Below are 24,900 nucleotides of genomic sequence, written 5' to 3' on the forward strand. Positions count from 1 at the left end.
AGGCCCGGAGGGGCGGTTCCCCCCAAGGCCCGCAACGGCAGAATGAGGGGAAGCTTGCAGTAAGATTCACTGGTAGTGAATGTTAGAGGAAAATAAAGCAGGAGATGTGGGAGGTGGCCATGTAAAGCGGTGTTGAGATAGGCCTGAGAGGAGATAGTAAAGCTTGGGACCAGAAGTAGGAGAGGCAGGATCCATGTACCATGTGGAGTTTTGGAAGAAAGGTCATTCTGGGCAAGGGAGTGCTGCAAGTGCCGAGGCCCTGGGGCAGGCGAGGGAGTGAGGGTCATTACTGATGAGACCCTGTCTGCAGGGCCACTCTCCTCTGCCCCAGTCAGTCTTGCTGTGCCTAAGGTCTACCCAGTGTCTCCTGGCATCCATTTCTAGGAGCCAAGTGTGAATGTTTATGTCACGTCTACTTTCTCTGTTGAATTCAAAATTCTGAAAAGGTGCAGGCTGAACAGCTTATCTGAAGGCATCTTCCCTCCATACAGGCAGATTTTTGGAAGGCAAGTGACCAGAGCGCTGATTTTTGCATAGGGCTGAGTAGTTGGTGACCTTCCCAGAGCAGACAGGACCTTCAGCCACCCTGCCAAAGCCCTCAGGCCAGGACCAGAGGCTGAGACCAAGCCCTGGGGACCTTGCCCATGAGGCCAGGTCAAACTTCCTAGGAGTCCTGCTGTCCCACAGACCTTCCTCTGTTCCCTCCTCACTTGGGACTTCCTCTCCATGTCACATTCACTTCCTCTGATCCCTGTGCAGGCATAGCCATGTGGACAGTGCAGGGCCCAAGAGACCTACTAAGGAAGTGCTCTCTGTCTGGGACCAGAGGATAAGGGCTGTTGAGGGGTGGTGGACAGATGGAATGGCAGGGGATGCGAGGGCCCAGGATAGAGTGTGAAGCTGAGCCTCCTGTCCTGAATACCATTCAAAGTATGGGTAAGGAGAGAAGCTGGTGGGTCTTATAAACCTAAAGGCATCACAGGAAGGTGAATAGGAGTAACCGGCGAGCACACTGCCCTTTTTCTTTTATTAGGTGAAGACCTCGGAGAAAATTGTCCAGGTCAGAGCTGCCTTGGGTCCTACGAAGGGAACCCCTGGGAAGGCAGGACCTGCACCCACCCAGGCCAAGGCAGGGAAGCTACAGGAAGACTCTGATAGCACCAGTGAGGAGTCGTCAGACAGTGAGGAAGAGACACCAGTTGCCAAAACCCCTCTTCAGGTGAGGCCTGGGGTGGGCCACGCAAGCCTAACCCCCTGCCCCAGAGGCCTGCCGAGGATTTGTTCTCCACTCCTGTGTGCTGAGTCTCCCGCCCCTTCTTGCTGTGTGGTGGCATCAGCTCTCGTCTGGTGTCCTGTGTCTCCTCAAATCCACCTTCAGGACATCCTCCACCCCTACCCCCTATTCTGTTTTTCTTACTCTAGGCAAGGCCCTCGGCAAAGACCCCCCAGGTTAAAGCAACCTCTACCCCTACCAAGGCGTCCCCTAGGAAAGGAGCCCCTCCAGTGCCACTTGGCAAGACAAGGCCTGCAGCTGCCCAGGCCACGAAGCAGAAAGAGGACTCAGACAGCAGTGTTGAGGAGTCAGATAGTGAGGGGGAGTCTCCGGTAGCTGTGCCCCCAACCACGAGCCCAACTCAGGTGAGGCTGGAACATGTGATACACGAGCCACTGTACACCTTGCCCTCCAATTGCCCTCCTCGCCTCCTATCTTCACACATGCTCCCCTGTGGGCCCTCTCTGCTCTGTTCTTTGTTACTCCCAGGCAAAGCCCTTGGGGAAGAACCCCCAAGCCAGAGTTGCCTTAACCACTGATGCGGGGCCCTCAGGGAAGGGCCATATTCCGGCACCCCCTGGGAAGGCAGGGTCTGTGGCAGCCTTGACCCAGACTGGAAAGCAGAAGGAAGACTCAGAGAGTAGCAGTGAGGAGTCAGAAAGCGAGGGGGAGGCGCCAGCAGCTGTGGCCACAGCCCAGGTAAGGCCCCTGCCAGTAGGGCACTCTCTCCCTCACATCTGCCCTCTGTGGTTGTTGACCTCTCAGTCCCTTGCATCTCTGCACACAGCCATGCTTTGGGTTCCCTCCCTGACCCCTTATATCTCACTCAGGCAAACTCCTTGGGAAAAATCCTCCCGGTCAGACCTGCCTCAGGTCCTACCAAGGGGCCCCTGCAGAAGGCAGTGCCTATAGCCACACAGCTTAAAGCAAAAAAGTCCAAAGAAGACTTGGAGAGCAGTGAGGAAGAGTCTTCAGACAGTGAGGAGGAAGCCTCCACAGCTGTGACTCCAGCCCAGGTGAGGTGTTGGGAGGGGCTATTGCCCGGTCTGATCCTGAGCCTGTGGGGCACTGTGGGCCCTACCCCAAGGAAGGGGTCTTATCCTTCTCCAGTGTCTGACTTCTGTGTCCCCTCAGGCAAAACCAGCTATGAAAACTCCTCAGACCAAGGCCTCCCCAAAGAAGGGCACACCCATCACCCCCACTTCTGCCAAGGTTGCACCAGTGCGACTGGGCACTCCAGCCCCCTGGAAAGCTGGAGCAGCGACTGCTCCAGCCTGCTCGTCATCCCCATCCGTGATCAGGGCCACCCAGAGAGTAGAGGAGGACTCTTCGAGCAGTGAGGAGTCAGAGAGCGAGGAAGAAACAACTCCTGCCACAGCTGTGGGACAGGTGAGGCACAGCATGCTTGACTCAGGGCTGGCCCCCCATCGTTTTTTGAACTCTCCATTACCTGCACACTTCTGGGTTGTTCCAGGTAAAGACTGCAGGGAGAGGCCTCCCTGTGAAAGCTGCCTCAGTGCCCACCAAGGGGCCCTTGGGGCAAGGGACAGCCTCAGTACCTCCTGGGAAGGCAGGGCCTTCAGTGGCTAAAAGACATGAAGAATCTACAAGCAGTGAGGAGGAATCTGACAGTGAAGAGGAGACTGAGACTCCAGCCCAGGTGAGACTCGGGTCACCAGTGTACCACGCCACATCAATTCCCCGACAGGTGTGGCAACCCCAAGGATGGGTTTGTCGAGGATTGCTCTTACCCCGGGATGTGCAAAAGCATCCAGGACTCCCTCCACCCAACCTTCTTCCAGACTTCCCACTCTGTCTTCTCTGCCCATCAGCACTGTCGGGTCTCCTGGATGGCCTTTTGAGCTCCCACTGAGAGTCTTCGTGCTCTCCTCCAGCTCTTTTTCACCGTCTTTGGTGCTGGGAGATGGGCCCTGTCTGGGTCTCCTGTGGTGGTGGCTTTTGGGGAGGCCCTCACCTCAGTGGGTAGTATGGACATGTACATAGGTGATTCCAGACTGTGTGAATAGGGTTATATGGCGTATGGCTAGGGATAGCATTTAGGAGGCATTCGGGAGGGAAGCCCTCTTGGAGGAAGTAGCATCTAGTGTGGGCTAAAAGAATTGACTATGGACAGCATTCCGGGCAGAGAAGCCCACCTATTCAGAGACCTGCTTAATTGCCCCAAGCAGAGCATTCTGGTAGGATGAAGGGGGCAATAGGGTAGGGAGAGTGGCGGGGGTTTCAGGTCCCAGCACTGTGTCCTAGCAAGAGATGCGATCCCTCGGGGCCTGTTCACTCTTCTGTGACTCAGAAATGAACACTCAACAGGGTGGAGAATGTAAAGCCCCCACATCCAGCAAGGGCCTGCACATGGCAAACTCTTACCCTCAGGGGGCACCACGGTGAAGTAGAACAGAATCAAGTAATCTCCCAGCCTAGAGGAGCTCACTCCCTGCACTCACCTACCCACTGTTACTGTTTTTAATTGTCACTGGTTTTTCAGTAACCACTCAGAAGTTAGTTATTTTTCCCCCTGTACCTGAGCACACTTTTTTTTTTTTTTTTTTTAAAGATTTATTTATTTATTTATATAAGCACTGGGTACAGTCAGAAGCGTGGGAGGGTGAGAGAATTCACCAGAGACAGAGCGGGGAACAGAACAGGCAGACTGACGAAATACACTGCTGAAGGGAGCAGCAAGCGCAGCAGGAGAGGTCTGCGTGCCATGTGGGACCCTTGCTGGTGGCCTGGGATCGAACCGGCACTGCAGAGGCTGTGGGCAGCTTACCAGCCCAGCGCTCAACCGCTGCACCACCAGGGGAGGCCCTGAGCACACATTTTTATGGATTTTTGTTTTGTTTTGTTTTTGTCCCCCCCTCTTTCTTCGCTGGTGGATCCACAATCCTGTGATTCCTTCACTGAGGTTTTGAACTTTGGGCCCTTACTGAGTCTTAGTCCAGCAGGCCCCTATCCTTTTTCCAGGATGCATACACATTCCAGACCAGTGCCTGGCAGTGCTTCATTGTGCCAAGCATTTAAATATTTGCCTTCCTCTCTGAGCATCCCACCTGTACCATGAGCTGGGTGTTCATTTGCTTTGGTTTCTGGAGGAAGAAGGTTGGCCTTAGAGGAGATGTTGGTGACTTGTTCCAGCACAGTCTGCCAATGAGGTGGCCTGCCTCTGGAGCTTCTGCTTCCTCCAGGCACAGAAATGGTTGTTTTAAGGTTTTACCTTCTTGGCATGAAAAATAAAATTTATGCAGGCACCTCTTTTTCTATCCCCTTTTCCTAATAAACCTTTCCTTTCAAAGTGTTAAAAAAAAAAATAGAGCCACTGATCCCTTTCTAGGGACCTACCTTATAGCCTACTGTCTCAGAAGATGGTACTTTCCTAGCTTCAGGAGGTTTGACACACCTTTGCTGAGATAGGCAGGGCTCACAGGAGTCTGGTTTGACACCTCCTTTTCCTTGCCTTCATGGAAGGATGAGGATAATAACTATGCCTCCATTATGGGGTTTTTATGAGGATTAAATGAGAAAACTTATATGGCCTCACCCTCAAAAGTATACACACTTGGGTCCCCTATTGTTCAGCATTGCCGGGATCTGATAGGAGTCAAATAGTCTGATCTGCTCAGAGGCACCCAGCTAACTCAAACCATCAATTAAGGAGATAAAGTTTGAAACAAATTTAAAGGTAGCAAAGACAAAATATTCATTCTGGAAAACCAATGTGCCAGACTCAAGAAAAAGACTATTCAGAATTTAAATGCCCTAGGATGGCAGCCCTTGTGTGAGAAGAATGGAAAGATGTTCTATCAGTGTTTGACCAGTGGCCTAGGAAACTGGGGTGCCTTCTGAACCTGACCTTCTATTGTATGTTGATTTTATATCCTGTGACTTTGTTATATTTGTCAGTTTTAGTGGCTTTCCTTTTCTTTCTGAGTAACTTGTTTCTTTTTCTTGCATTATTGCATTGGCTAAAATCTCTAGTACAGTGTTGAATAGTAATGGTGAAAGCAGATATCCTTGCCTGTTTCTAATCTTAGGATAAAGCATTCAGTCTTTGACTATTACATATGATGGTAGCTGTAAGTTTTTTATAGATTCCCTTTATCAGATTGAGGAAGTGCTCATCTTCCAGTTTGTTGAGAACTTTTATTAAGAATGGTAGTTAGATATTTGTCAAATACTTTTCTCTACCAAAATAATCTTACAGTTTTTTGTTTTGTTTTATTAATATGACATATTAATTGATTCTCAGGTATTAAATCAGCCTTTCATTCTTGGGATAAATTGCACTTGGTCATGATATATACTCCTTTTTATTTGTTGCCAGATTCAATTTGGTAATCATTTCTTCAAAACTTTTGTATCTGTGTTCATAAGGAATACTGGTCAGTAATTTTCTTGTAATGTCTTGGTCTGGCTTTGGTGGCGGGGTGATACTGGCCTCATAAAATGAGCTCAGTAGTAGTATTCCCTATTTTCTGAAAGAGTTTGTATTGGATTGATAGAATTCTTGATAGAATTGAACATGAAGCTATCTGGGTCTCGGCTTTTGTTGGGGGGAGGGGAAGAGGGCTTTAATTATTAAAATCTAGGGCCTCCCCGGTGGCGCAGCGGTTAAGCGCTGGGTTGCGAAGCTGCCCGCGGCCTCTGCGGCACCAGTTCGATCCCCGGCTGCTCCCCGGCCACCGGAGGAGGGTCCCACATGGCGCGCAGACCTCTCCTGCCGCCCGCTGCTCCCCTCAGCAGTGTACTTCGGTCCTTCTGCCTGCTCTGCTCCCCACTCTGGCTCTGTTGAATTCTCTCACCCTCCCGCGCTACTGACTGTACCCAGTGCTTTTATAAACAAACAAACAAACAAACAAATAAAACATGCCTCTATTAAAAAATAAATAAATAAATAAACAAACAAATAAAATAATTACTAAAATCTATTTCTTTTTATTGATACTGGTCTACTCACACTTTTTCTTCTTGAGTTTGTTTATATTTTGTGCCTTTTAATAATTTTGTGTAGTTAATTTGTGCCTTTCTAGAAGCTTGTCTGTTTTCATCTCAGTTGTCCATAAATTTGTTCGTAATACTCTCTTATGATCCTTTATTTTGGGGTTTGATTTGTTCTTTAGCTTAAGGTGGAATCTTAAATTTTTTATTTTAGCCCTTATATAAGTATTTTAAATTGTGAATTTCCTTAACACTGCATTAGTGTCAACCCTGAATTTTAAAATGTATTTTTAATTTTTATTATTTGAGTCTGGGCTGGGTTGGGTTGGGTTTTGAAACATGGGCTATTTAGAAGTAGGTTCATTTCTAGATGTGGAGGATTATCTAGGTTTATTTCTGTTGACTTCTATTTTAACCCTGTTCTGACTAGAAAACATTTTTTATGATTTCAGCTTTGATTCTGATTTAAATATATTAATATTTATTAGGTGAAGTTAGACTTGGTGTCTTTGGTTTGTGTTTGTATATAAAATACATTACTCCGGGCCTCCCCTGGTGGCGCAGCAGTTGAGCACTGGGCTGTGAGGCTGCCTGCAGCCTCTGCTGCGCCGGTTCGTTCCCCGGCCGCCGGCAAGGGTCCCACACAAAAAAAAAAAAAAAAAACCATGACTCCCCTCTAGGGAACTTAAATGCTATCCTGGTAGTACCTTCCTCTTAGTCACACACACATTATGCTTTATAGGCAGTTCTCTTTCTTGAAGTAATGGCTCTTATTTTCACTTGGACTTATATGGATGAGGGAATCCAGCTCTGGTGGTTATCTTCTGACACTGATCAGATGACTTCCCGGAATGAGGCAAGAACCTTGAGATGCTGCCAAATTCCTTGTTCTCTTTCATATTCGCAGAACTCACTTTCACATTCCCATCAAGAATCTCATTCTGTCAAGAATTTTACCCTATTACTCTTATCTCTCAAAGTCTGCGTTAGATTTTGCAGGCATTTTGGGGATTCCCTGGTTATCTTTTTTTTTTTTTTAAGATTTATTTATTATACAAGAACTGGGGTACAGTCAGAAGTGCGGGAGGGTGAGAGAATTCAACAGAGCCAGAGTGGGGAGCAGAGCAGGCATAAGGACTGAAGTACACTGCTGAGGGGAGCAGCGGGCAGCAGGAGAGGTCTGCGCTCCATGCGGGACCCTCCTCCAGTGGCCGGGGAGCAGCCGGGGATCGAACTGGCGCTGCAGAGACTGCGGGCAGCTTCGCAACCCAGTGCTCAACCACTGCGCCACCAGGGAGGCCCTCCCTGGATATCTTTAGAGATTAGAATAAGCAGAAGGAAACCTCAGACAAATAAATCTTTGGAAAAAAGAGAGAGAGAGAGAGACTCTCCCACTCTCCCATTTACTCCTCACAGTAAACTTGTGGATGGGCCTTATTATTATCCCCATTTTACAGAGCAGGGAATTGAGTTACAGTAGGGTCAAATGATTTGCCCAGGTTCACATAGTAAATGGATGAGCCAGAATCCAAACTTAGGCATCTGAAACCAGAACCAACATTCTTAACTAACCATTCCACCTCCTTCCATAACTCCTTTTCTCCTTCCAGATGAAGGCCTCCCTGAAAACTCCTCAGATCAAAGCCAGCCCAGCTTCCACCAAAGCGGCTTCAGTCAAAGAGGCCGTGGCAGCTGCCGGAAAAGTGGTCACTGCAGCCACTCAAGCCAGTTGGGGGTCTCCAGCCAAGGCAAGTGGGGTAGAAGCCATGGGAGGTGCCAGGAATGGGGGAGAGAAAAGAACTAAACAGTGACCCCAGCCTGGAGAAGGACCCTGCATGAGCAGGCAAATCTCCCCACCATCACACCACAGGTGGGAGCTTAACCTAAAAGGAAGCATGCTGTCCATTCTATCCCCAATGCTTAACCTCCTCACCATTCAGGTAAAGCCGCCAGCCATAACCCCCCAGAGCAGTGCCATCTAAGTGAGGCCAAGTGTCCACACCAGCTGTGGGAAAGGCAGCAACCCAGGCCCAGCTAGGGCCAGTCAGGGGCCCAGAGGAGGATTCAGAGCAGTGAAGGGACACTGCCTGCTCAAGTGAGGCCTGAGGAGGGTGGGGATGCTTCCCCTGAGTGCCAGGAGCTGCCCAACACATTGTTCTGCGTGTGCCCAGACGTCTCCAGCATCCTTCTGGATTCCTTGTCCTGATTCTGTTTTTCTCAATCCAGGCAAAGCCTTCAGGGAATACCCCGCAGGTCAGAATTGCCTCAGCCCCTGCCAAAGGGTCCCCTAGAAAAGAGGCTGGCCCAGCACCTCCTCAGAAGACAGGACCCGCAGCTGCCCAGACTGGGAAACAAGAGAAAGACTCAGAGAGTAGCAGCGAGGAGTCGTCAGACAGCGAAGGGGAGACACCAGCTGCTGTACCCCCAGCCCAGGTGAGGACTAGTGAGGAAGAAGCTACAGACCTGGGCTCCCAGCCACTGCCACCCACTTATCAGTCAGAATATGGTTTCAGGGCCAGGTGGAAAAGAAAGACCACATTAAGGATTAGTTCAAGAACCCTTCCCCCAGCTTCTGTCCCTGAGGGGGCACCAGGCTGAAGTAGAACAGAATCTACATGGTGACCAATACAAGACAACACCATCTACATGTCTCCTAAGGTTTTACCTAAGAGCACTGTAAGAAGCTGCCAAACCAAGTCCTCCCTGAGGAGGTATCATAAGGCACTTACCACCGAGGCCTCCCCAGGACAAATGGACATACCAGCCCCATGCGGGACTAGTTCAGCCATTCCCACCAGGCCAGATGAGGCCAAGAATGCAAAGACACTGTAGAAACAGTTTGTTGAAGAGCTGTGAGCTGTGGTACAGGTCCCACAAGCCCCTGGAGCACTAGAGGGAGTCAGTCCCTCGCCCAGGCCTGGGATCCTCACAGTGTTCCCCCCCCCCGCCCCCCAGGGCAAGCTCAGCATGGGGAGTGGGGAGAGAGAAGGAATGAGGAGCCCACTTTCAGCTGGCTGATTGTCTCTGCTCGCAGAAGGCAGTAGAGGTGGCTGTGTCCTGCAGGGGTCTAGGTACAGACTCCAGTTCTTGCAGGCCCAGACTTGTAATGGAAGTGATTCACACACCAGGGGGCAAATACACTGACATTGAGCCTTGGTGTCAGGAGAGCAAACTGGAGCATCCCTGCCCCATAGAGAGAGAGACCCCCTGTTGGTTCTAGCCAGTGTGGCCTAGTGACCCGTTACCTCATGTTGCCACATCTTCCATGTCCTAAGGAAGCTGGAAGTCTTTCCCAGGCTAAGCGCCAACCTGCTTAGGTTTCTGTTTTCCTCATGTGTAAAACAGACACCAATGTATCTATTAAATACTTCGTACACTAACCTCTGCCTTTGCTGTATCAGGCCAACTCTGTCTTGTTGAGAGAGATGAAGGGTTAAAGATAGCCCTGCCCTCACAGAGCTTATAGTATGCGGGGTGAGATGAGGTGACTGGACTGTGCAGTTCAAGAGGGGAGATCAAGGAGCTGAGCTTGAAGGAAGACCAGTCTCACCAGTCATTTCTGGTTGCTTATTCCTAGTGGCATTTATGGAGGCCTAAATGCTAGACTGGGGCTCGAGGCCCAGCCATGCCTTGGACTCTGCGACTCTTTTGTTGTATAAGTTTTGAATGGGTAGCTTGTATCGGTCACCATGTCCTCATCTGCAGGAGAAAACCCAGTCTGCAAGGGTTTAGACTGTAAGGGGCTGGATTATCTCATAGTTCATGAAGTCTCAGGGGAAGGGTATAGCAAGAGGGTTCCTTCAGCTCAGCATCATTAGGGACCCCACTTTCTTCCTCCTCATTGTCACAGCAGAGCTGTGGCAGCTCCTAAAGAATTTCCCACTGCCAATTCCCCTGCCCTGGTCTCCTTGTCCAAACCTAAGGCTTCCTTCCACCTTGCCCCCAACGCCACTCAATCATGAGGACGCACAGTTCCCGTGATTGGCTGGGAGAAGAGACCACCCTCCCCACATCCTGTGTGTGGGGTGGGGGGGCCAAAACAGAGTTGGTCCTATTAGCAAGGAAGACTATAATGTACATTTTAGTTGACCCATTTGAAAATTGGGAAATAACACCACTTAGGATCTAGTTTCAACCTTCTTTGGAGAAGTTGGGTGCTCCGGCAACCTGGGTCCCTTTCTTTGGGCTGGGCTGAGCAGTGACAGGTGGGACTCTCAAGCCAGTGAGACGGAAGGTGCTGCCCCCCACACACACACACACCTCAGCCCTGGCTTCCCCCAAGCTGCTGCTCACTGCTCTCTTCTGACCCCTGATTGTAGTTCCCACCTGGCCAGCCTAACTACTTGTTTATGGCCGGCGTGGCAGGAGCGGCTGGCAGTTCCCACTTTTAGCTGGGAATCTTACTGCCGGGTGTGAGATGTCCTGGGCCATTGTGCCCTCCATCAGAAGCCTGGCTGACAGCACTCAACAGCAGGGTTTTGTGGTGTCTGACTCCTACATCTCTTTCAAGTTCAGAGTCAGCTCTGGCAGGAAGCAGCTCTCCTGTGGACATATAGGAGGCCTTCCCTGGAGAGCCAGCATGTGTGGGGTCATTTCTACCAGCCATGACTTCCCCAGTCCTGGTCCCTCTCATCTGATGCCCCTCCACGTGCTTGTCCCCTCAGAAGGAGAAAAACTCTAAGACTTCAAGAAGCAAGACTCTGGCTTCTGCACCTCCAGAGAAGAACAACACAGAGGGATCCTCCGAAAGTAGTGACGAGGAGCTTCCGGCGAGCCAGGTGGGTGGTTCCTCTTCTCTCTGAGGACCCTGTAGACGCACAGCAGGGCCAGTGGGTCTGGGGCACAAAGGCAGATCTTTCCTGTGTAAACAGCACTTCCCAGTTTCCAGAGCGCGTTCTGCATATTTGGACACGTTCATCCTCACCTACTGTGAGGATGGTGCCAGAGCTCGATAGTGTAGGGTCAGCGCTGGGCTCTTTCACTCATGGCTCTGCAACACAGACCTTCCCTATGCCGAGGCCTGGATATGTCTGTGGAGCAGGCAGGGTGGCGGTCCTCCCACCATGCACGCACACCAGAGCTGCAGCAACATCTAAAGAGCTAAGAAATTCCCACTACCAGCTCCCCTGCTCTGGTCTCCTTGTGCAAACCTAAGGCTCCCTTCCACCTTGCCCTCCAGCAGCCTTGCCGGAGTGCTGCCATTGTGGGAGGGCAAGTAGCATTGCCCCTTCAGTGCTAGGGATCAAGCCCTGTGGTTTGAAGGGATCTCCCCAAATTCCCATGACCTATAAGGAGCAGAAGGGGCAGATGCCAGCCTCTGACTCCCTCTATGTCTCTCCTTCCATTGGGCATCAGGAGCCTTTTTGCAGGGCTGGTCAGAATCCCCCGGGCCTGACCCAAGGCCCTCACTCCAGCACCTGTGGCACATCACGGCACTGCTTACCTGCCCTGGTCATCCCCCCAGACTGCTGCCCTAAGACCAGGGCCTATTACAGCTGTCTTAATTCCAGGGCCAGGAAGTTACCCATGTGGTGCAGCAGAACTCTCCTGTCTTGCCCACTGCTCCCCTCAGCAGTGTATTTCAGTAGACCTGCCTGTTCTGTTCCCCACTCTGTCTCTGATGAATCCTCTCACTCCCCCCTCCCCTGGCCTAGACCCCAGTTCTTATATGCATAAATAAATAAATCTTTAAAAAGGAAAGAAAAAAAATGCTTCCAGGAGCTTGGTGCCGGAGGACCCAGGGCAGTGCCATCTGCCAGAAATGCCTGGGCTTCACAAGGATGCCTGGATACAAAACTGCAACTTAACCCGTTGCACCACCAGGGGTGCAGGGAAGCCCTCTCATTCAATTCATTGTGACACTGGGTCCTGTGGCTAGAAGAGCAGTGTGGAGTCACTTCAGCCTTCTCCCCCTACATGTCACACTGGTGTTGATCTGCCCTCAGTGGGTCAGATGCTGTGTGCCCACTCCAGCAATGAGTGTGCCTGCTGGTCCCTTCTCAATAACACAAGTCTGAAGAAGTGAGGAACAGCTCCATTTGATATTAGGGGTCCCTTTCTTTGGTTGTGGGGGGGGGTCCTAAGCATTCTGTTTAATCCCAGTAACATCCCCTTGAGGGCAGCTCATTTATTCCCATTTTGAGGAGGGAGTGAGGCCTGTATCACAACACTGCCAGCACTGGACTGACCTGGGGTTTGAGCCCACGCCACCTCTGCTCTGACTTGACCCCTTCTTAAAGGAAAGCGGCCTTGCCATGGCTCTCTGGAGACTTTAGGAGACTGCCTTCTTCACTGTGCAGGAGCTAAACAGCTGGGAGGGAGGGGGCGCTTCCCCCTTCTCTGCGGGGGCGGACTAACACAATTAAAATGAACATCATGCTTAAACTGATCCATTTAATTGGTACGTTAGTCCCCAAGATTCTGGATCCCTATTAAAAAAGAAAGAGGAAAAAAGTCAGCAGTTTATGCTTTCCCTGGGAGGGTTCAGGGAAGACGCACAGCCTGGGGAAGCTGCAGCCTCCTCCTAACGGGGGGTTTAGCTCCTAATCCCCAGCCCACTAATTATGATTATTATCATTATTATGCATTTATCAGGCTCTTCTCTATTGACAAGTTTCGCTATGTTTTTGTTGTTAACCCCTCAGTCGGGGAAGGGACGGATGCCAGGGCCATGGCGGAACTGGGAGGCAGAGTGGATACTGACTCTGTTCCCAGGCCCCCTTACTGTGCCTCAGTCTCCCCACCTAAGAGATATTTCAGGGCAATGGTTTGTGGCTTAGCCCTGTTTGCTGGCCCTGGCTAGGCACCAAATTAAAAAGACTTGGGCTCCACCCTCCAAGAGAGAAAAGAAGACCTATAAGAAGCTAAATGGAGCATTAAATCAAGAGGCCTGGCATGCTTAGCCATGGAAGGCGCTCCCAGAAGGCTCTCCCAGCTAGTGCATGCAGGACCAACTTCTAGTCCTGGCTCTGGCACCAATTTGCTGGGTATTCCGGGATGGGCCTGGCCTGGGGTCCATTCACCAGCCCCAGGCAGTCCTGAGGAGGTGCTTAGAGCCACCCTGCATTCCTGGAGGGCCTCACTGCCCAGTACCTCCTGGGAACTCAGCCAAGGTTCAGTCATAATTGTTCCGCCATGTCAGCTATTGATGGGTCTTCTCTAACCAATCCCAGAAGGAGGCCCTTGTCACCCTGCATGTACTCTGCCTCGTGACCTAGTGCAGTGGCAACAGCGCCCCAATGAGTGAGCCCAAGCTGGGATAATTAAGGGCCTGTTCAACAGGTGGGAAAAGGCTTCCAAAGCTCAGGGGTTCAGCCACAGTGGCAGACAGCGTTCAGAAGCAAGTGTCCCCACGCTCTTAGATGGTTTGGCCCACCTTTGCACACTCCACGCCCGGGGCACAGCCAGGGTTCCTTGTGCTCTGCCCTCCACAGCCAGGCTCCTGCACCCCCACAGCCCAGAGGCCGGTGGGCCAGCGTGGGCTGGTGGAATGAGGAGGTGGCGCCTTTTGCTGCTGAGCTGCTTTTAACATCCCAGACGCTATTGTTTGCCTCAGTGGGTTCGTTGCTTCTCTCTGTCCCCGACAATCTGTTCCTCTGTCTTCTCACATATATATAGATCCCCCCCCCCTCCCTCAACTGTAAGCTTTCTCCCACTTTGCATCCTTCTCTGTTTCATCACGTGGGAAGGAACGCTCTGGAAGTGGCAGATCAGAGCAGCCGCGGGGGAGGCTGTTTGGCAGGGGTAGGAAGGGCAGAGCTTCAGCCTCAGGGCCCCCTTTCTTTTGCTTTTCCCTGTATTCTCATAGACCCTGGGGGCCAGGCTGGAGTAGGGCTCAGGAGGTAGGCAGGGTGCTGTGCTGGGAGAGACCCGGGTACCAGACAGTGACCTCAGTCAGCTCCCCACTACTGCCCTATGTCTGCTCATACTAGCCAGAAAGGGAGCAGAACTTGGTCAGGATCTGACCTTGGGAATAGGAACTAGACCCAGCATTCCCTGGCTTGTGGCCACACTGCGCTCAGGTACCCTTCGGTGCCTCAGCCTGTTCTGGTGCTGGGGCTGTATTCCCAGCATGACCGGGTCCAGGAAGTACCAGGGGGCACTGCTGCTGCTCTTGTCTTTCTTGCAATGTCTTAATTGAGAGTCTCCCAGATGAATCACATAAAGAACCCCTGCTGGGCAGTGACAGACTCGTGACCCTTGCATCCAAGCCCTCCACTGAGTTCCCCGACACTCCTGGCCACTTAGAAGCCTGACTTACATGCCTCATCTCCACCAGATCTTGCTTTGCAATTCTGAATGATAAGAGCTTTTTTTTTTTTAAAACACAACCACAACATATATCACACCTAAAACAGGAACCTTCCTAGTCAGTGTGCCGATTCTGTGATTATCTCATTAATGGTCATTTTTGTATTTGGTATGTTCACATAAGGGCCACACCCTTCCCAGGATCATTAGTGCCTTGCATCTTTGCCATACACTTTGTTATACTGGTCGATGGATCTGAGTGTCTGTGTCCTGGGTTCCATCTTAGAAGGTGGCACCAAGATCTGGGGGTAGGGCACCTGGATAGTGAACCCCTCTCCAGGCGACCTCTCTAGCACCACACTCACCAGTCATCTGTCTCTGAAGTTGGCCAGAGGCAGGAGGCTGAGTTACACTCTCTCAGGCTGTGTGACCTCAGGCCACAATCTTCCCCTCTCTGGATGTGTGGGTTTTCCCATCTGTACCATGAGGATCATACCACTGTCTTCAGGGATTTGGGGGGAGGGTCAGAAGGGCTCCTGTGAGCTGTGAAGTGCTGTGCACGTTCTTAGAGGCCATGGGCTGGGGGTGAGCTGAGAGCGCCCTGAGCAGCTGGAATGGCCTCCGGCTATCTGACTATCCTGAACTCTGGACCCCTTGCCTTAAAAGCCCTACCCCAGCCTGTCTCCCCTCCCCTGGCCAAACCTTTAATCACTGGGGGGGTATGTTTTGTTTTTGTTTTTCAAGGTGATTAAACCCCCTCTGATTTTTGTCGACCCTAATCGTAGTCCAGCTGGCCCGGCGGCTACCTCTACGCAAGCCCAGGCTGCGAGCACCCCGAGGAAGGCCCGGGCCTCGGAGAATACAGCCAGGAGCTCCTCCTCAGAGAGCGAGGATGAGGACGTGATCCCCGCCACGCAGCTCTCCACTCCCGGTGAGCGTGGGCCCTGAGGCAGGACCGACTCCCCCTTGGCAACTGCCAGATTGCCAGGCTTGGATTGAGGGGACTGCCAGCCACCCCCTCTCCATGGAGTTCCAGGTGGGAGAGGTTGCTGGCCATGTCACACAGCACGCTGTGGTCAGAAGGGCTCAGGGCCCACATTTGTTCATCCCTGTGGGGAGCTGGCTCGGCTCTTGTCCCAGGGCAACATTCGCCGGGGTTTCTTTTGCTGCATGAGATTTTACAATCTAGGAAAGAGCTTTGTAATAACTGCCTTAATTTGGGGAGTGCTGAAGTTCTGGGCTCCTGTTTCTGTAGGCATAGAAAGGGGGTTAGGTCATCCCTAAACTGATCCTGTAGGGAAGGGTCCATCTATCAACAGGAGAAGAGGACCAGATTGGAGTTTCTTTGATGTATGAGAATATGTGATTCTACCAGTGACAACAGAAAAAAAAATACGGCTAATAGTACCACTATTGTGACTGTAAGACTCTTCATTAGGATGTTAATAATGCTTGATCTTGGTAGACTAATCAAGAAATTTAGATTAGCACAAAAGAAAAAATACCACCTGTAATCTCATTGCCATAATTTAATGTTATGGAAACCTAAGATACTACCTGTGTGTTTTGAATGAGACCATGTTGTCCATGTACTTGGTGATCTTTGACCTGTACGTGTTTACGGCATGGTTCCTGCTAGCCACCAGGAATCCTTTGGGTGGACACCCCTTGGCTTCCTTAGGCTGGTGCATGTTGGAGGAACCTGGGGTTTTGTTGGAGGCGGGGTCTTGGCTGTTAAGCCTGCTGCATTGAACATGGTGTAAATGAGCCTCTTGTGGTCCATTGCTCAGGAGTAACTGTCTGGCCAGCTTGGGCAGGGGAATATCATGGAGGCCTTTGGGCTGAGGGGGCAAGGTGGAAGTCTGGACTGCCACAGCCCCTCTGGTCTCTGTAACATGGAAGCAGTGGCTGCATGGCTCAGACAGGACACTGAAGAAATAACTGCAGAGGCCCTGACGTGCCCCCATCTCACTCCATTTTAGCTGTTAGAACCAATGTGGTGACGGTGCCCACAGCCCACCCAAGGAACATCCTCGGAGCCGGAGTTGGCGGGGCCAGCAGCAGTAAGGCATCTGGTCAAGCCTTGGAAGGCAAGAAGCAGGAGACACCATCTGCTCAGGTACCTGGCGTACCAGTAGGGCTGTGTAGGCCAGCCCGTGTGAGGGTCTCTCTGGCTGTCCCCTGCTGATGAGAACTGTGGGTTGGAAGCCATTCCTCTCAGCCACTCCCCAGAGGTAGCTGCCCCTCCTCCAGAGCTGATCGTGGCCTCTGGGCACAGCTCTGGTGCTGGGCTCCCAACTTCTGAGTTGTCAGAAGTCACCTAGGAACCTGGCTTCTCCAAATCCCTGGTCAACTTCCAACTGTATTGGGCTTTTGTTTAGGTTTTTGGTTCTCTCCCAATTTTGAAATGCCACACACCCAAATTGCCCCCTTGTGGCATTCACAGTAGCGACTGAGCTACTGCAGTCTTAGCCTATCTTGCCATTTTTCTTTTTAAGCTTTTTTTTTTTTTTTTTAGATTTATTTATTTATTTATACAAGCACTGGGTACAGTCAGAAGCGCAGGAGGGTGAGAGAATTCACCAGAGCCAGAGGGGAGAGCAGAGCAGGCAGACTGACGAAGTACACTGCTGAAGGGAGCAGCAGGCATGGCAGGAGAAGTCTGCGCGCCATGTGGCACCCTTGGCCGGCAACCGGGGATTGAACCGGCACTGCAGAGGCTACGGGGAGCTTCACAACCCAGCACTCAACTGCTGCGCCTCCAGGGAGGCCCTATCCTGCTATTTTCTGTGCACTTTCATTTTGGTCCTTGGCTAAATCTAAAAGCTGGTCAGATAGTTACTGACTCATTGTTCAGAAGATGAAACAAGAGCATATCAGCTCTATTAAGCTCAATAAGAGGACCAAGACTTGTCCAGGAGGAGGCAGGGCCAGAACCCAAGTCCCCTCATCCCCCACCATGGCTCCTTGGACCATAGCAGTTTTGTGTCATGCCCATGGCTCCCACCCCTTCAATCTGAGGGAGCAGGAGAGACCTGGAGCCTGCCTGGAGTTGGGTCCCCCCCAGCACAGTGGGGCTGATCACCAGCTACAACCCAGCAAGAGCTTGCTGGGAATGCGGGTGCCAAGGGCAGCTAGACTGGTCTCCGTGGCCATTCGGCCAGCAGACAGCACTGAGCCTCTGTGCCAGGCACGGAAGGTACAGGGAGGGCCCCTGCCCTTGTGAAGTTCCTGAGCGAGTGAGGAGGCAGCCATTACACAAGGAAACCAAAACTACACAAAGTACTAGAAGGGCAGCATGTGTGTCAGGGGAACGTGCCCACACCAGCAAGCTTCAGACTAGAGGCACAAGCCCAGGCAGCAACCTGTGCTTCTCACCAGATGGCTGTAAACCAAGATTCCCAAGACCCTCCTCATTGGGTTTAATTAGTTTGGTAGAGCAGCTGACAGAATACAGAGAAACGTTTTACTTACTGGATTACTGCTTAATTATAAAAGGGGATGCTAGAGGAGACACGGGAACAGCCAGATGGGAGGCTCGTAACAGGCGAGGCTGGGGGGCAGGGCTTTCATGAACCCCCTCTCCTAGTACATGTTCACCAACCCAGAAGCTCTCAGAAAAGCCCCTCCTTTGGGGTTTTTACAGATGCTTCACTAGACATGACTGGTGACCTCGCTGGACATTGGCAATTGATTCAGCCTTCAGCCCCTCCTCCCTCCCCAGAGGCTATGGGCAGAGCAGGAAGTTCTAACCCTCCAATCCCATGGTTGGTTCCTCTGGGAACTAGTCCCCATCCTTATGTACTTCCCGAAGGCACCTCATTCCCATAGCAAGAGGTTCCTTATCACTCACAACACCTAAAAATTCCCAGAGTTTTAGGATCACTGTACCAGAAACAGGACAAAGACCAAATATATATTTCTTATATAAATCACAGCATCACAAGTACTCACCAACTGGTGGGTGCTTTGAAAGAAACCATATAAACTAGAGAATAAAAAGGTGACCTGCTTTAGAAAGGACTAGTGGAACTGGCCTCTGGAGGCAGCTTTGAAGCAGGAGAAGCAGGGGGCTAGAGCAGGGACCCTCCACGAAAGTGTTTGGGGGTCGGGGGGCTGGAAGAAGCAGCCAGGGGCCAGGATAAGGGGCCAGTGGGGGGGAAGGGAGCAGGTGGTTTTCATGGAATCTAAGCCCAGTTCTTTGAGTTCTCTCTCCCCCACTGCTGGTGTGGGAGGCGGGAGCGATACCAGAGAGACTTGAGGTTGTTGCGGCTCCCCAGGCTAGAGACTTGTCCCCGGAGTCAGCACAGACTGAGTGGTGGGGCTTCCTTCCTGAGCCTGGGAGCTGTGTTGGGCCCTCTGGGAACCATGTGATTAGCTCATAAACCCAAAGCCTGTCATTTTCTACCCAAATGGCGGCTCCGGCCCTTTGGTCACTCACCATTCCAGCCCCAAGGCTTCTTTTGTAGATACAGGTCCCTTTCTTCTCCAGCCAGACAGGCTGTGGCCAGGGCATAGCACCGGGGTGTCCCAAGAGCCCAGCATCTCAGGGCTGCCTTTGACTGTCCACAGGTAACAAAGAGGAACCCAGCCAACCTCCCGCTGACCCAGGCTGCCCTGAAGGTCCTTGCCCAGAAAGCCAGTGAGACCCAGCTTTCAGCTTCCACGACCCCATCTTCAAATGGGGTGAGGAGGGAGCCAAAGGAGCCAGGCCTCACCCCGGAGGGAATTATGGTCAGAGAGCACAGAGGGTAGGGAGGGCCCAGGTAAGGCCAAGCTGGGTGTCACACTACCTGCCCATGGCCTCGGCTCATGGACTTACCTCCCCAGCCTCAGTGGCCCCATCTAAGAGTCCTGGGAAGGTTAAGCAGGTCACGTGTGTGATGCACCTGACAAGTGCCTGTGTGACTCAGGTGTTCAGTAAGCAGATCTTATCTCCCCTAATTTTTCCTTCTACTCTTTCTCCTTTTGCCCAATTAGATGAACAGTGCTGTGGGTGTGCACCCTGTGACCAGTCCCCAGAGAACCCCTGTGCAGGACCGAAGCACCAGCAAGCTCAGGAAGCCTGAGATTCCTGCAGTCCAGAAGGCCACGGCTGCTCCTTCAGGACACGCCAAAGGCAAGGCTTCTGGGACCTCAGAAGACAGTGAGGACAGCAGCTCTTCAGGGAGTGAGGCGAATGCTGAGGCAGGGCAGGCACCCCCTTTGACCCAGAGGCTAGGTGAGTGTCCCACAGGAAAAGTCTAGGTGGGCCTGGAGGTGGGAAGAGATGGCCCAGTGGCACCAGCCTCCCTCTGTATCTCCACTTGTTTTGCAACTTGGCCTAGTTATCCCATGCTTGGCCTCATTCTCCCCACTATCACCACCCCACAAAGAAGTCTGTCCAGATGACATCAGAGACCTGACTCTGATGTATGACCACTCCCAGCTTCCTGGTATCAGACTTCCATAACTGTCCCCCAGAATTCCAGGGCTGTGCCCCCCACTGCATGGGAAAGCAGGTATATGTTTGTGGGACCTTGGGGACTGTAACAAATTTTGGTGTTTGTGAGTCTCGCCTGCAATGCTGTGAATAGTGGTCGGGGGAAGATCAGGAAGCAGGTGATGCCTTGGGCGGGAGAACAGGGAGCATGTGGAGGAACTGGGCCCTAGCAGGACCCCTGTGCTTCTCCATAGGCCCAGCCCCCTCCAGGAAGGAGACCTTGGTGGAGGAAACCTCATCAGAGTCCAGTGATGATGAGGTGGTGGAACCTTCCCAGGTAACTGCAGGGTAGCAGCTGGCAACTCGGGGCTTGGGCCGGGACCAGGCTCTCACCCACCTCCCACGTCCAAGTTACCCTCTGTATATGGAGGGTGCTTATAACTCACTGTTTGTATTCAGAGTAAGAAATGCCCTCTTTAAATGGGCCTATCTAAGCTGTGTATGAATTAAACAGCACAGGAGGTACACATCCAGAGCTGGTTGCCCGCTTTGGGCCTCTGTGCCTCCCTGCTCCACGCTGAAGTTCTGACCCCCTCTTGGGTCCCTGGACAGCAATTAATGGACCATGTGCTTGGGCTGGGTAGGACCACATCCCCCCCTCTTCACAAGGGCTTCTTCAGTCTCTCCTCTCAGGTTCTGTGACCCCTGGACAGACTCCGGCCAATTCCCAGGCTTCAAAGGCCACTTCCAGGCCCAATTCCAACCCCTTGGTTTCCTCTACTCCAACCACTAGAGATGCCCCTGATGGCAAGTGGAGATTGGAGCCCCAACAAGCAGCAAGCACCATATCCCCTAAAACAGGTAAGTCAGGGTCCACAGCAAGGACACAGCCAGACAGGACACAAAAGGGCAAGTCAGTGGCCCAGAGATACTAGGCCTCTTTTCCGCCCACAGAAATAGTCCTGTGAATCTACTCCTATCTGCCACAAGGCCTCCTCAGAGGTGGCTGGGGACCTCTCACCAGGTGGCTTTGTCTGGCTTTTGGTCGGGTGACCACTTTCCTAAAGGAAATGTATTTTGGTTTGTGGAGTAGGCCTTGGCTCTCTAGCTTTCCCTGCAGCTTTTCTTCCCAGCAAATGCGTTCATGGTGAGGCAGGATAGCACAGAAAAAGGGTGGGGGCCAAGTTGAGAATCTTCATATCTTATAAAAGACCCAGCGATGGTCTGATTTGCTCTAAAACCTGATGAACTCTGGCCTCTGTGTCTCAGCCATGCTCACAGTGGTTGAGGCAGTGGATGTTGAGGGGTGGCACGTGGAGATGGTGGCCATGAGTTTTTGAAAGGTTGACTTGGTGTGCTCAGATCACTGCCTGGGGCCACAGGCACCCCTACTCTGCTGGTGCTAGCTCAGCTATCAGACAGGCACCCCAGGACAGCTCTAGGGCTTCCCAGCCTTGATGTTCTAGGGTATTTACAGGCAAGAAGCTGAGAGGTGAGCTTTGGGGAGAGAGGTTGCCAGGGCAGACTGTGCCCTCCTTGGTTTTCCTCTCCAGCCAACCTCTGACCTTGCCAGGAATCCCAGAGGACTAGACTGGGCTTCTCCCTGTCTTGGGACACCTCCTTGCCTCCACCCCCGCCCCCCCGCCGCCACGTGCCCTGCCTGTCTGCCTTAGCCACTTCCCACTGCAGGGAGCAGCCCCAACTTATGAGGTAGAGCAGGGTCTGGTATGACGCTCGGTTCCTGTGAGCCCAGGATAGAGTTGAGCCCTTTCTGCCCAAGTCTCTGGGGCAGGTCAGGGGGGCATGGACACATGCTGACAACCCATACTTCCCATCCTCGGCTTCAGTTGCTACCTGCTGGTGCCAGTCAGTAAGACATCTTTGCCCACTTTGCTCCTAGTATGCTCTGTGAGAGGCAGGTCCCCAGGGAGATGTCTAAGAGGGACATCTCTTAGAATGGAGGGAATTTTTATACGTGTAGTCAGCACACAGTAATCAAAGGAGCACAGACAGAGGTGGGGAATATTTTTTTTTTTTTAAAGATTTATTTATACAAGAACCAGGATACAGGCCAGATTCGTGAGAGAGAGAGAGGATTCACCAGAGATGGAGCAGAAACAGAACAGGCAGACTGATGAAATACACTGCTGAGGGGAGCAGAGGCGCGACAGGAGAGGTCTGCTGCACCATGTGGACCCTCGCCAGCAGGCCGGAATCAAACCCTGCAGATAGTTTCACAGCACTGCGCTCAACCGCCTGCTCCACCAGGGGAGGCCCTGGGGAATATTCTAAACAAAGGCTGCACAGAAGTCACTCTGGCAGGTGGCAAACCTGTTTAGTCAGCTGTGACATGCATGCACTCCACACCCAGCGCTCCCCTAGCCACCTGGACCCCCAGAAGGCAGGGCTGGGCCCACTGTGTGTAGTTGGGCGTGCGTTAAGCGGTTGCCTGGCCTTTGCTTGTATCAAGGAGTTGTACACCGTGAGGGGATCTCCCTGCTCTAACACCTTGTTTTACAAACAGAAGCGGAAGAGCTAAGTCACAGAGCATCTTGGTGGTGGTCAGACCTGCCCCCAGGCCCTCTGTCTCCCAGCTTATGATTACACAATACCACTTTGCTCCTATCTGACCTTTGCATTTCATTGCTAGATTTCCAGCCTTTTTGTTAACTTGCTGGAGTCATTTTCTACCACCAACTCAAACTTGAGTTTTGAATGAGGGGACAGAGCTCTGTTAGAAGGTGGTGGAAAGGTGTGAGCAAGGAGGTGGGGCTGGGGGGACGCGCAAAGTGACTGCTGGGCCTCACTTTCCTTTCTGTCCCTTGTGAGTTCTCTTTTTCTTTTTTTTCAAGATTTATTTATGCATACAAGAACTGGCATACAGGCCAGCGGTGGGGGCAGGGATTTACCAGAGACAGTGGGGAGCAGAACGGGCAGATCTACTGAAATAAACTGCTGAGGGGAGCAGCAGGTGAGATAGGAGAGGTCTGCCGTACCATGTGGGTCAGCTCCCTGGCCTGGGATCGAACTCATGTTACAGTGGCTGCTGATAGCTTAACACCTGTGCCACCAGGGAGGCTCCTGTCATTTCTGTCCTTGGATCCCCTGGGCTCTTAAACCATAAGAGGTCTGTCCCCCTACTTTCCCAGATCTGTGACCACAAGTTCTCTCCATAGGCAGAAGAGAGGTTAGCACCACCCCTCAGAAGCCCCAGAAGCCCAAGAAGGGAGCGGGGAACCTCCAGGCCTCCACGTTGGCCCTGCAGAGTGACATTGCCCAGCGCCTCCTGAGTGAGCCCTGGCCCCTGAGTGAGGCTCAGATACAGGCCTCAGTGGTGAAGTTCCTGACAGAGCTGCTGGAGCAGGAAAGGAAGAAAGCCATGGATGCCACCAAAGAGAGTGGCAAGAAGGGCCGAGCGGGCCGCAAGCGGAAACTTTCAGGAGACCAGACGGCAACCAGGGCCCCTGGGAGCAAGAAGAAAAAGCAGCTGGTGTCCAGGGAAGGTGGAGAGGGGACCACTGTCCCAGAAAAGACCCCAGGGACTCCCAAAGAGAAACCCAAGAGAGACAGAGCACGTGGTGACATCAAGGAGAAGAAGGGGAAGGAGTCTCCTGGCTCCCAAGGGGCCAAAGAGAAGCCAGAAGGAAAACTGGGGGTGGTGACGGTGGAGGGTGGAGACGCAGGTGATTCAAAGAACAAGAAGGAAAAAAAGAAATCTGATAAGAGTAAGTAGCCTGCTGCAGCCCAGAGCATGAGTCCCAGGCCATGCTGAGGACTGTTGGCCCATAGCGCAGGGGTGACCCTTGGCCCACACAGAAGGGAGAGGCTGAGAGGCAGTTCGTGCAGGGTCATGGAGGGGCAGGTCTCACACAGCCAGGACTGTGTCCCAGGCCCATGGCCAGCACTGCTAGGCTTCTTGGACCCAGCCCTTAGCCACTAGGGTCCGTCAGTAGTAGAAGCTTCCCTTTGCGAGCTCTGTGTGCAGGGGGCTGGCCTAGCCCTCACCCAGCTACATGCAATGGGTGATACTACCTTTTTAAAGGTAGAAGTCTCTTTTTTTTAATATATAATATATAGAAGTTTTTAAAAAGTGAATTAAAGAAAATAGTACCAGGCCAGCTTGTGCATGAATGGGGCAGAAATCCCTCTGGCTCCCAGAGACTCTCAGGCCAAGGGAAGTAGTATAGGCACCTGCAGGCCTCAGGGTATGGGGAGAGTCAGGGGCCCAACCTTGGGAGGAGTGAGTTTGACCCCTAGAGACATGCCCTGTGTCTCCTGACATTGACCCCAGCCCCTTAAAGTTAACATCTGTTGTTTAGGAAGTTGACTTTGTTCCCACAGAAAAAAAAGACAAGGAAAAAAAGGAAAAGAAGAAGAAGGCAAAAAAGGCCTCAAGTAAAGACACTGATTCACTATTGCAGAAAAAAAAGAAGAAAAAGGTATAGTGTGTTTTTGAGGGATCTGAGACCAAAAACAGGAACCCCGACCTCTTGGCTCTTCCCACACACATCAGCCTGCAGCCAGGCAAGCCAGAGCTGCTTCCCTACCCATCGCCAGTCCCCGGGTCCAGCTGGGAGGGAGCGTGAATTGTTGCTCATGACAAGAGCAGGCATGTACCACCATGAGGAGGGATGACGTCTGTCATGGAAGCCAGGAGGTGGCCTGTCTGGCCTGTGAGATGGAAGGATGTAGTGGGGGTAGGTGAAAGAAGGGGAGACCCTGGGAACAAGGCAAGTGGAAACATTCCTGCTGCCCTCCTGGCAAGAACTTCATTGCAAACGTGGCACACTGTCTGCCCTAAGGCGTCCAAGTGTTGTCCTCTGAGTGGGGCCCAGCCCCGCGTGCACAGGTGATGCTCCTGCATGGCGGAGGGCCTTGGCTGTGTTCAGAGAAGCTGAACAGCTATGGCTGCCACATCCTGGCTCCTTCCTCCAGGGCATGTAAGCACTATTCCTCCCTCAGGGGTTCCCTATATACCCCACATCTGTCCTGGGGGAGACAC

The 24,900-nt window shown here is 52.2% G+C and overlaps 1 protein-coding gene across 1 annotated transcript in view; it reads left to right on the top strand.

The window, feature by feature from the left end:
* The window catches only part of TCOF1 (treacle ribosome biogenesis factor 1), a 37,721-nt gene that overhangs the window by 11,674 nt on the left and 1,147 nt on the right, over positions 1-24,900 (top strand). The window contains 22 exon segments of the mRNA XM_084252641.1: positions 932-936; positions 1,034-1,219; positions 1,429-1,638; positions 1,763-1,957; positions 2,104-2,289; positions 2,408-2,662; positions 2,748-2,933; positions 7,837-7,974; positions 8,167-8,205; positions 8,209-8,210; positions 8,212-8,295; positions 8,297-8,321; positions 8,453-8,659; positions 10,876-11,004; positions 15,221-15,422; positions 16,459-16,595; positions 19,049-19,162; positions 19,457-19,697; positions 20,153-20,235; positions 20,579-20,759; positions 23,075-23,623; positions 24,240-24,337. Of these exon segments, the coding sequence (XP_084108767.1) occupies positions 932-936; positions 1,034-1,219; positions 1,429-1,638; positions 1,763-1,957; positions 2,104-2,289; positions 2,408-2,662; positions 2,748-2,933; positions 7,837-7,974; positions 8,167-8,205; positions 8,209-8,210; positions 8,212-8,295; positions 8,297-8,321; positions 8,453-8,659; positions 10,876-11,004; positions 15,221-15,422; positions 16,459-16,595; positions 19,049-19,162; positions 19,457-19,697; positions 20,153-20,235; positions 20,579-20,759; positions 23,075-23,623; positions 24,240-24,337 (3,452 nt within the window).

Source organism: Talpa europaea, assembly GCF_964194135.1.
Source record: "Talpa europaea genome assembly, chromosome: 13".
Lineage (NCBI taxonomy): Eukaryota > Metazoa > Chordata > Mammalia > Eulipotyphla > Talpidae > Talpa > Talpa europaea.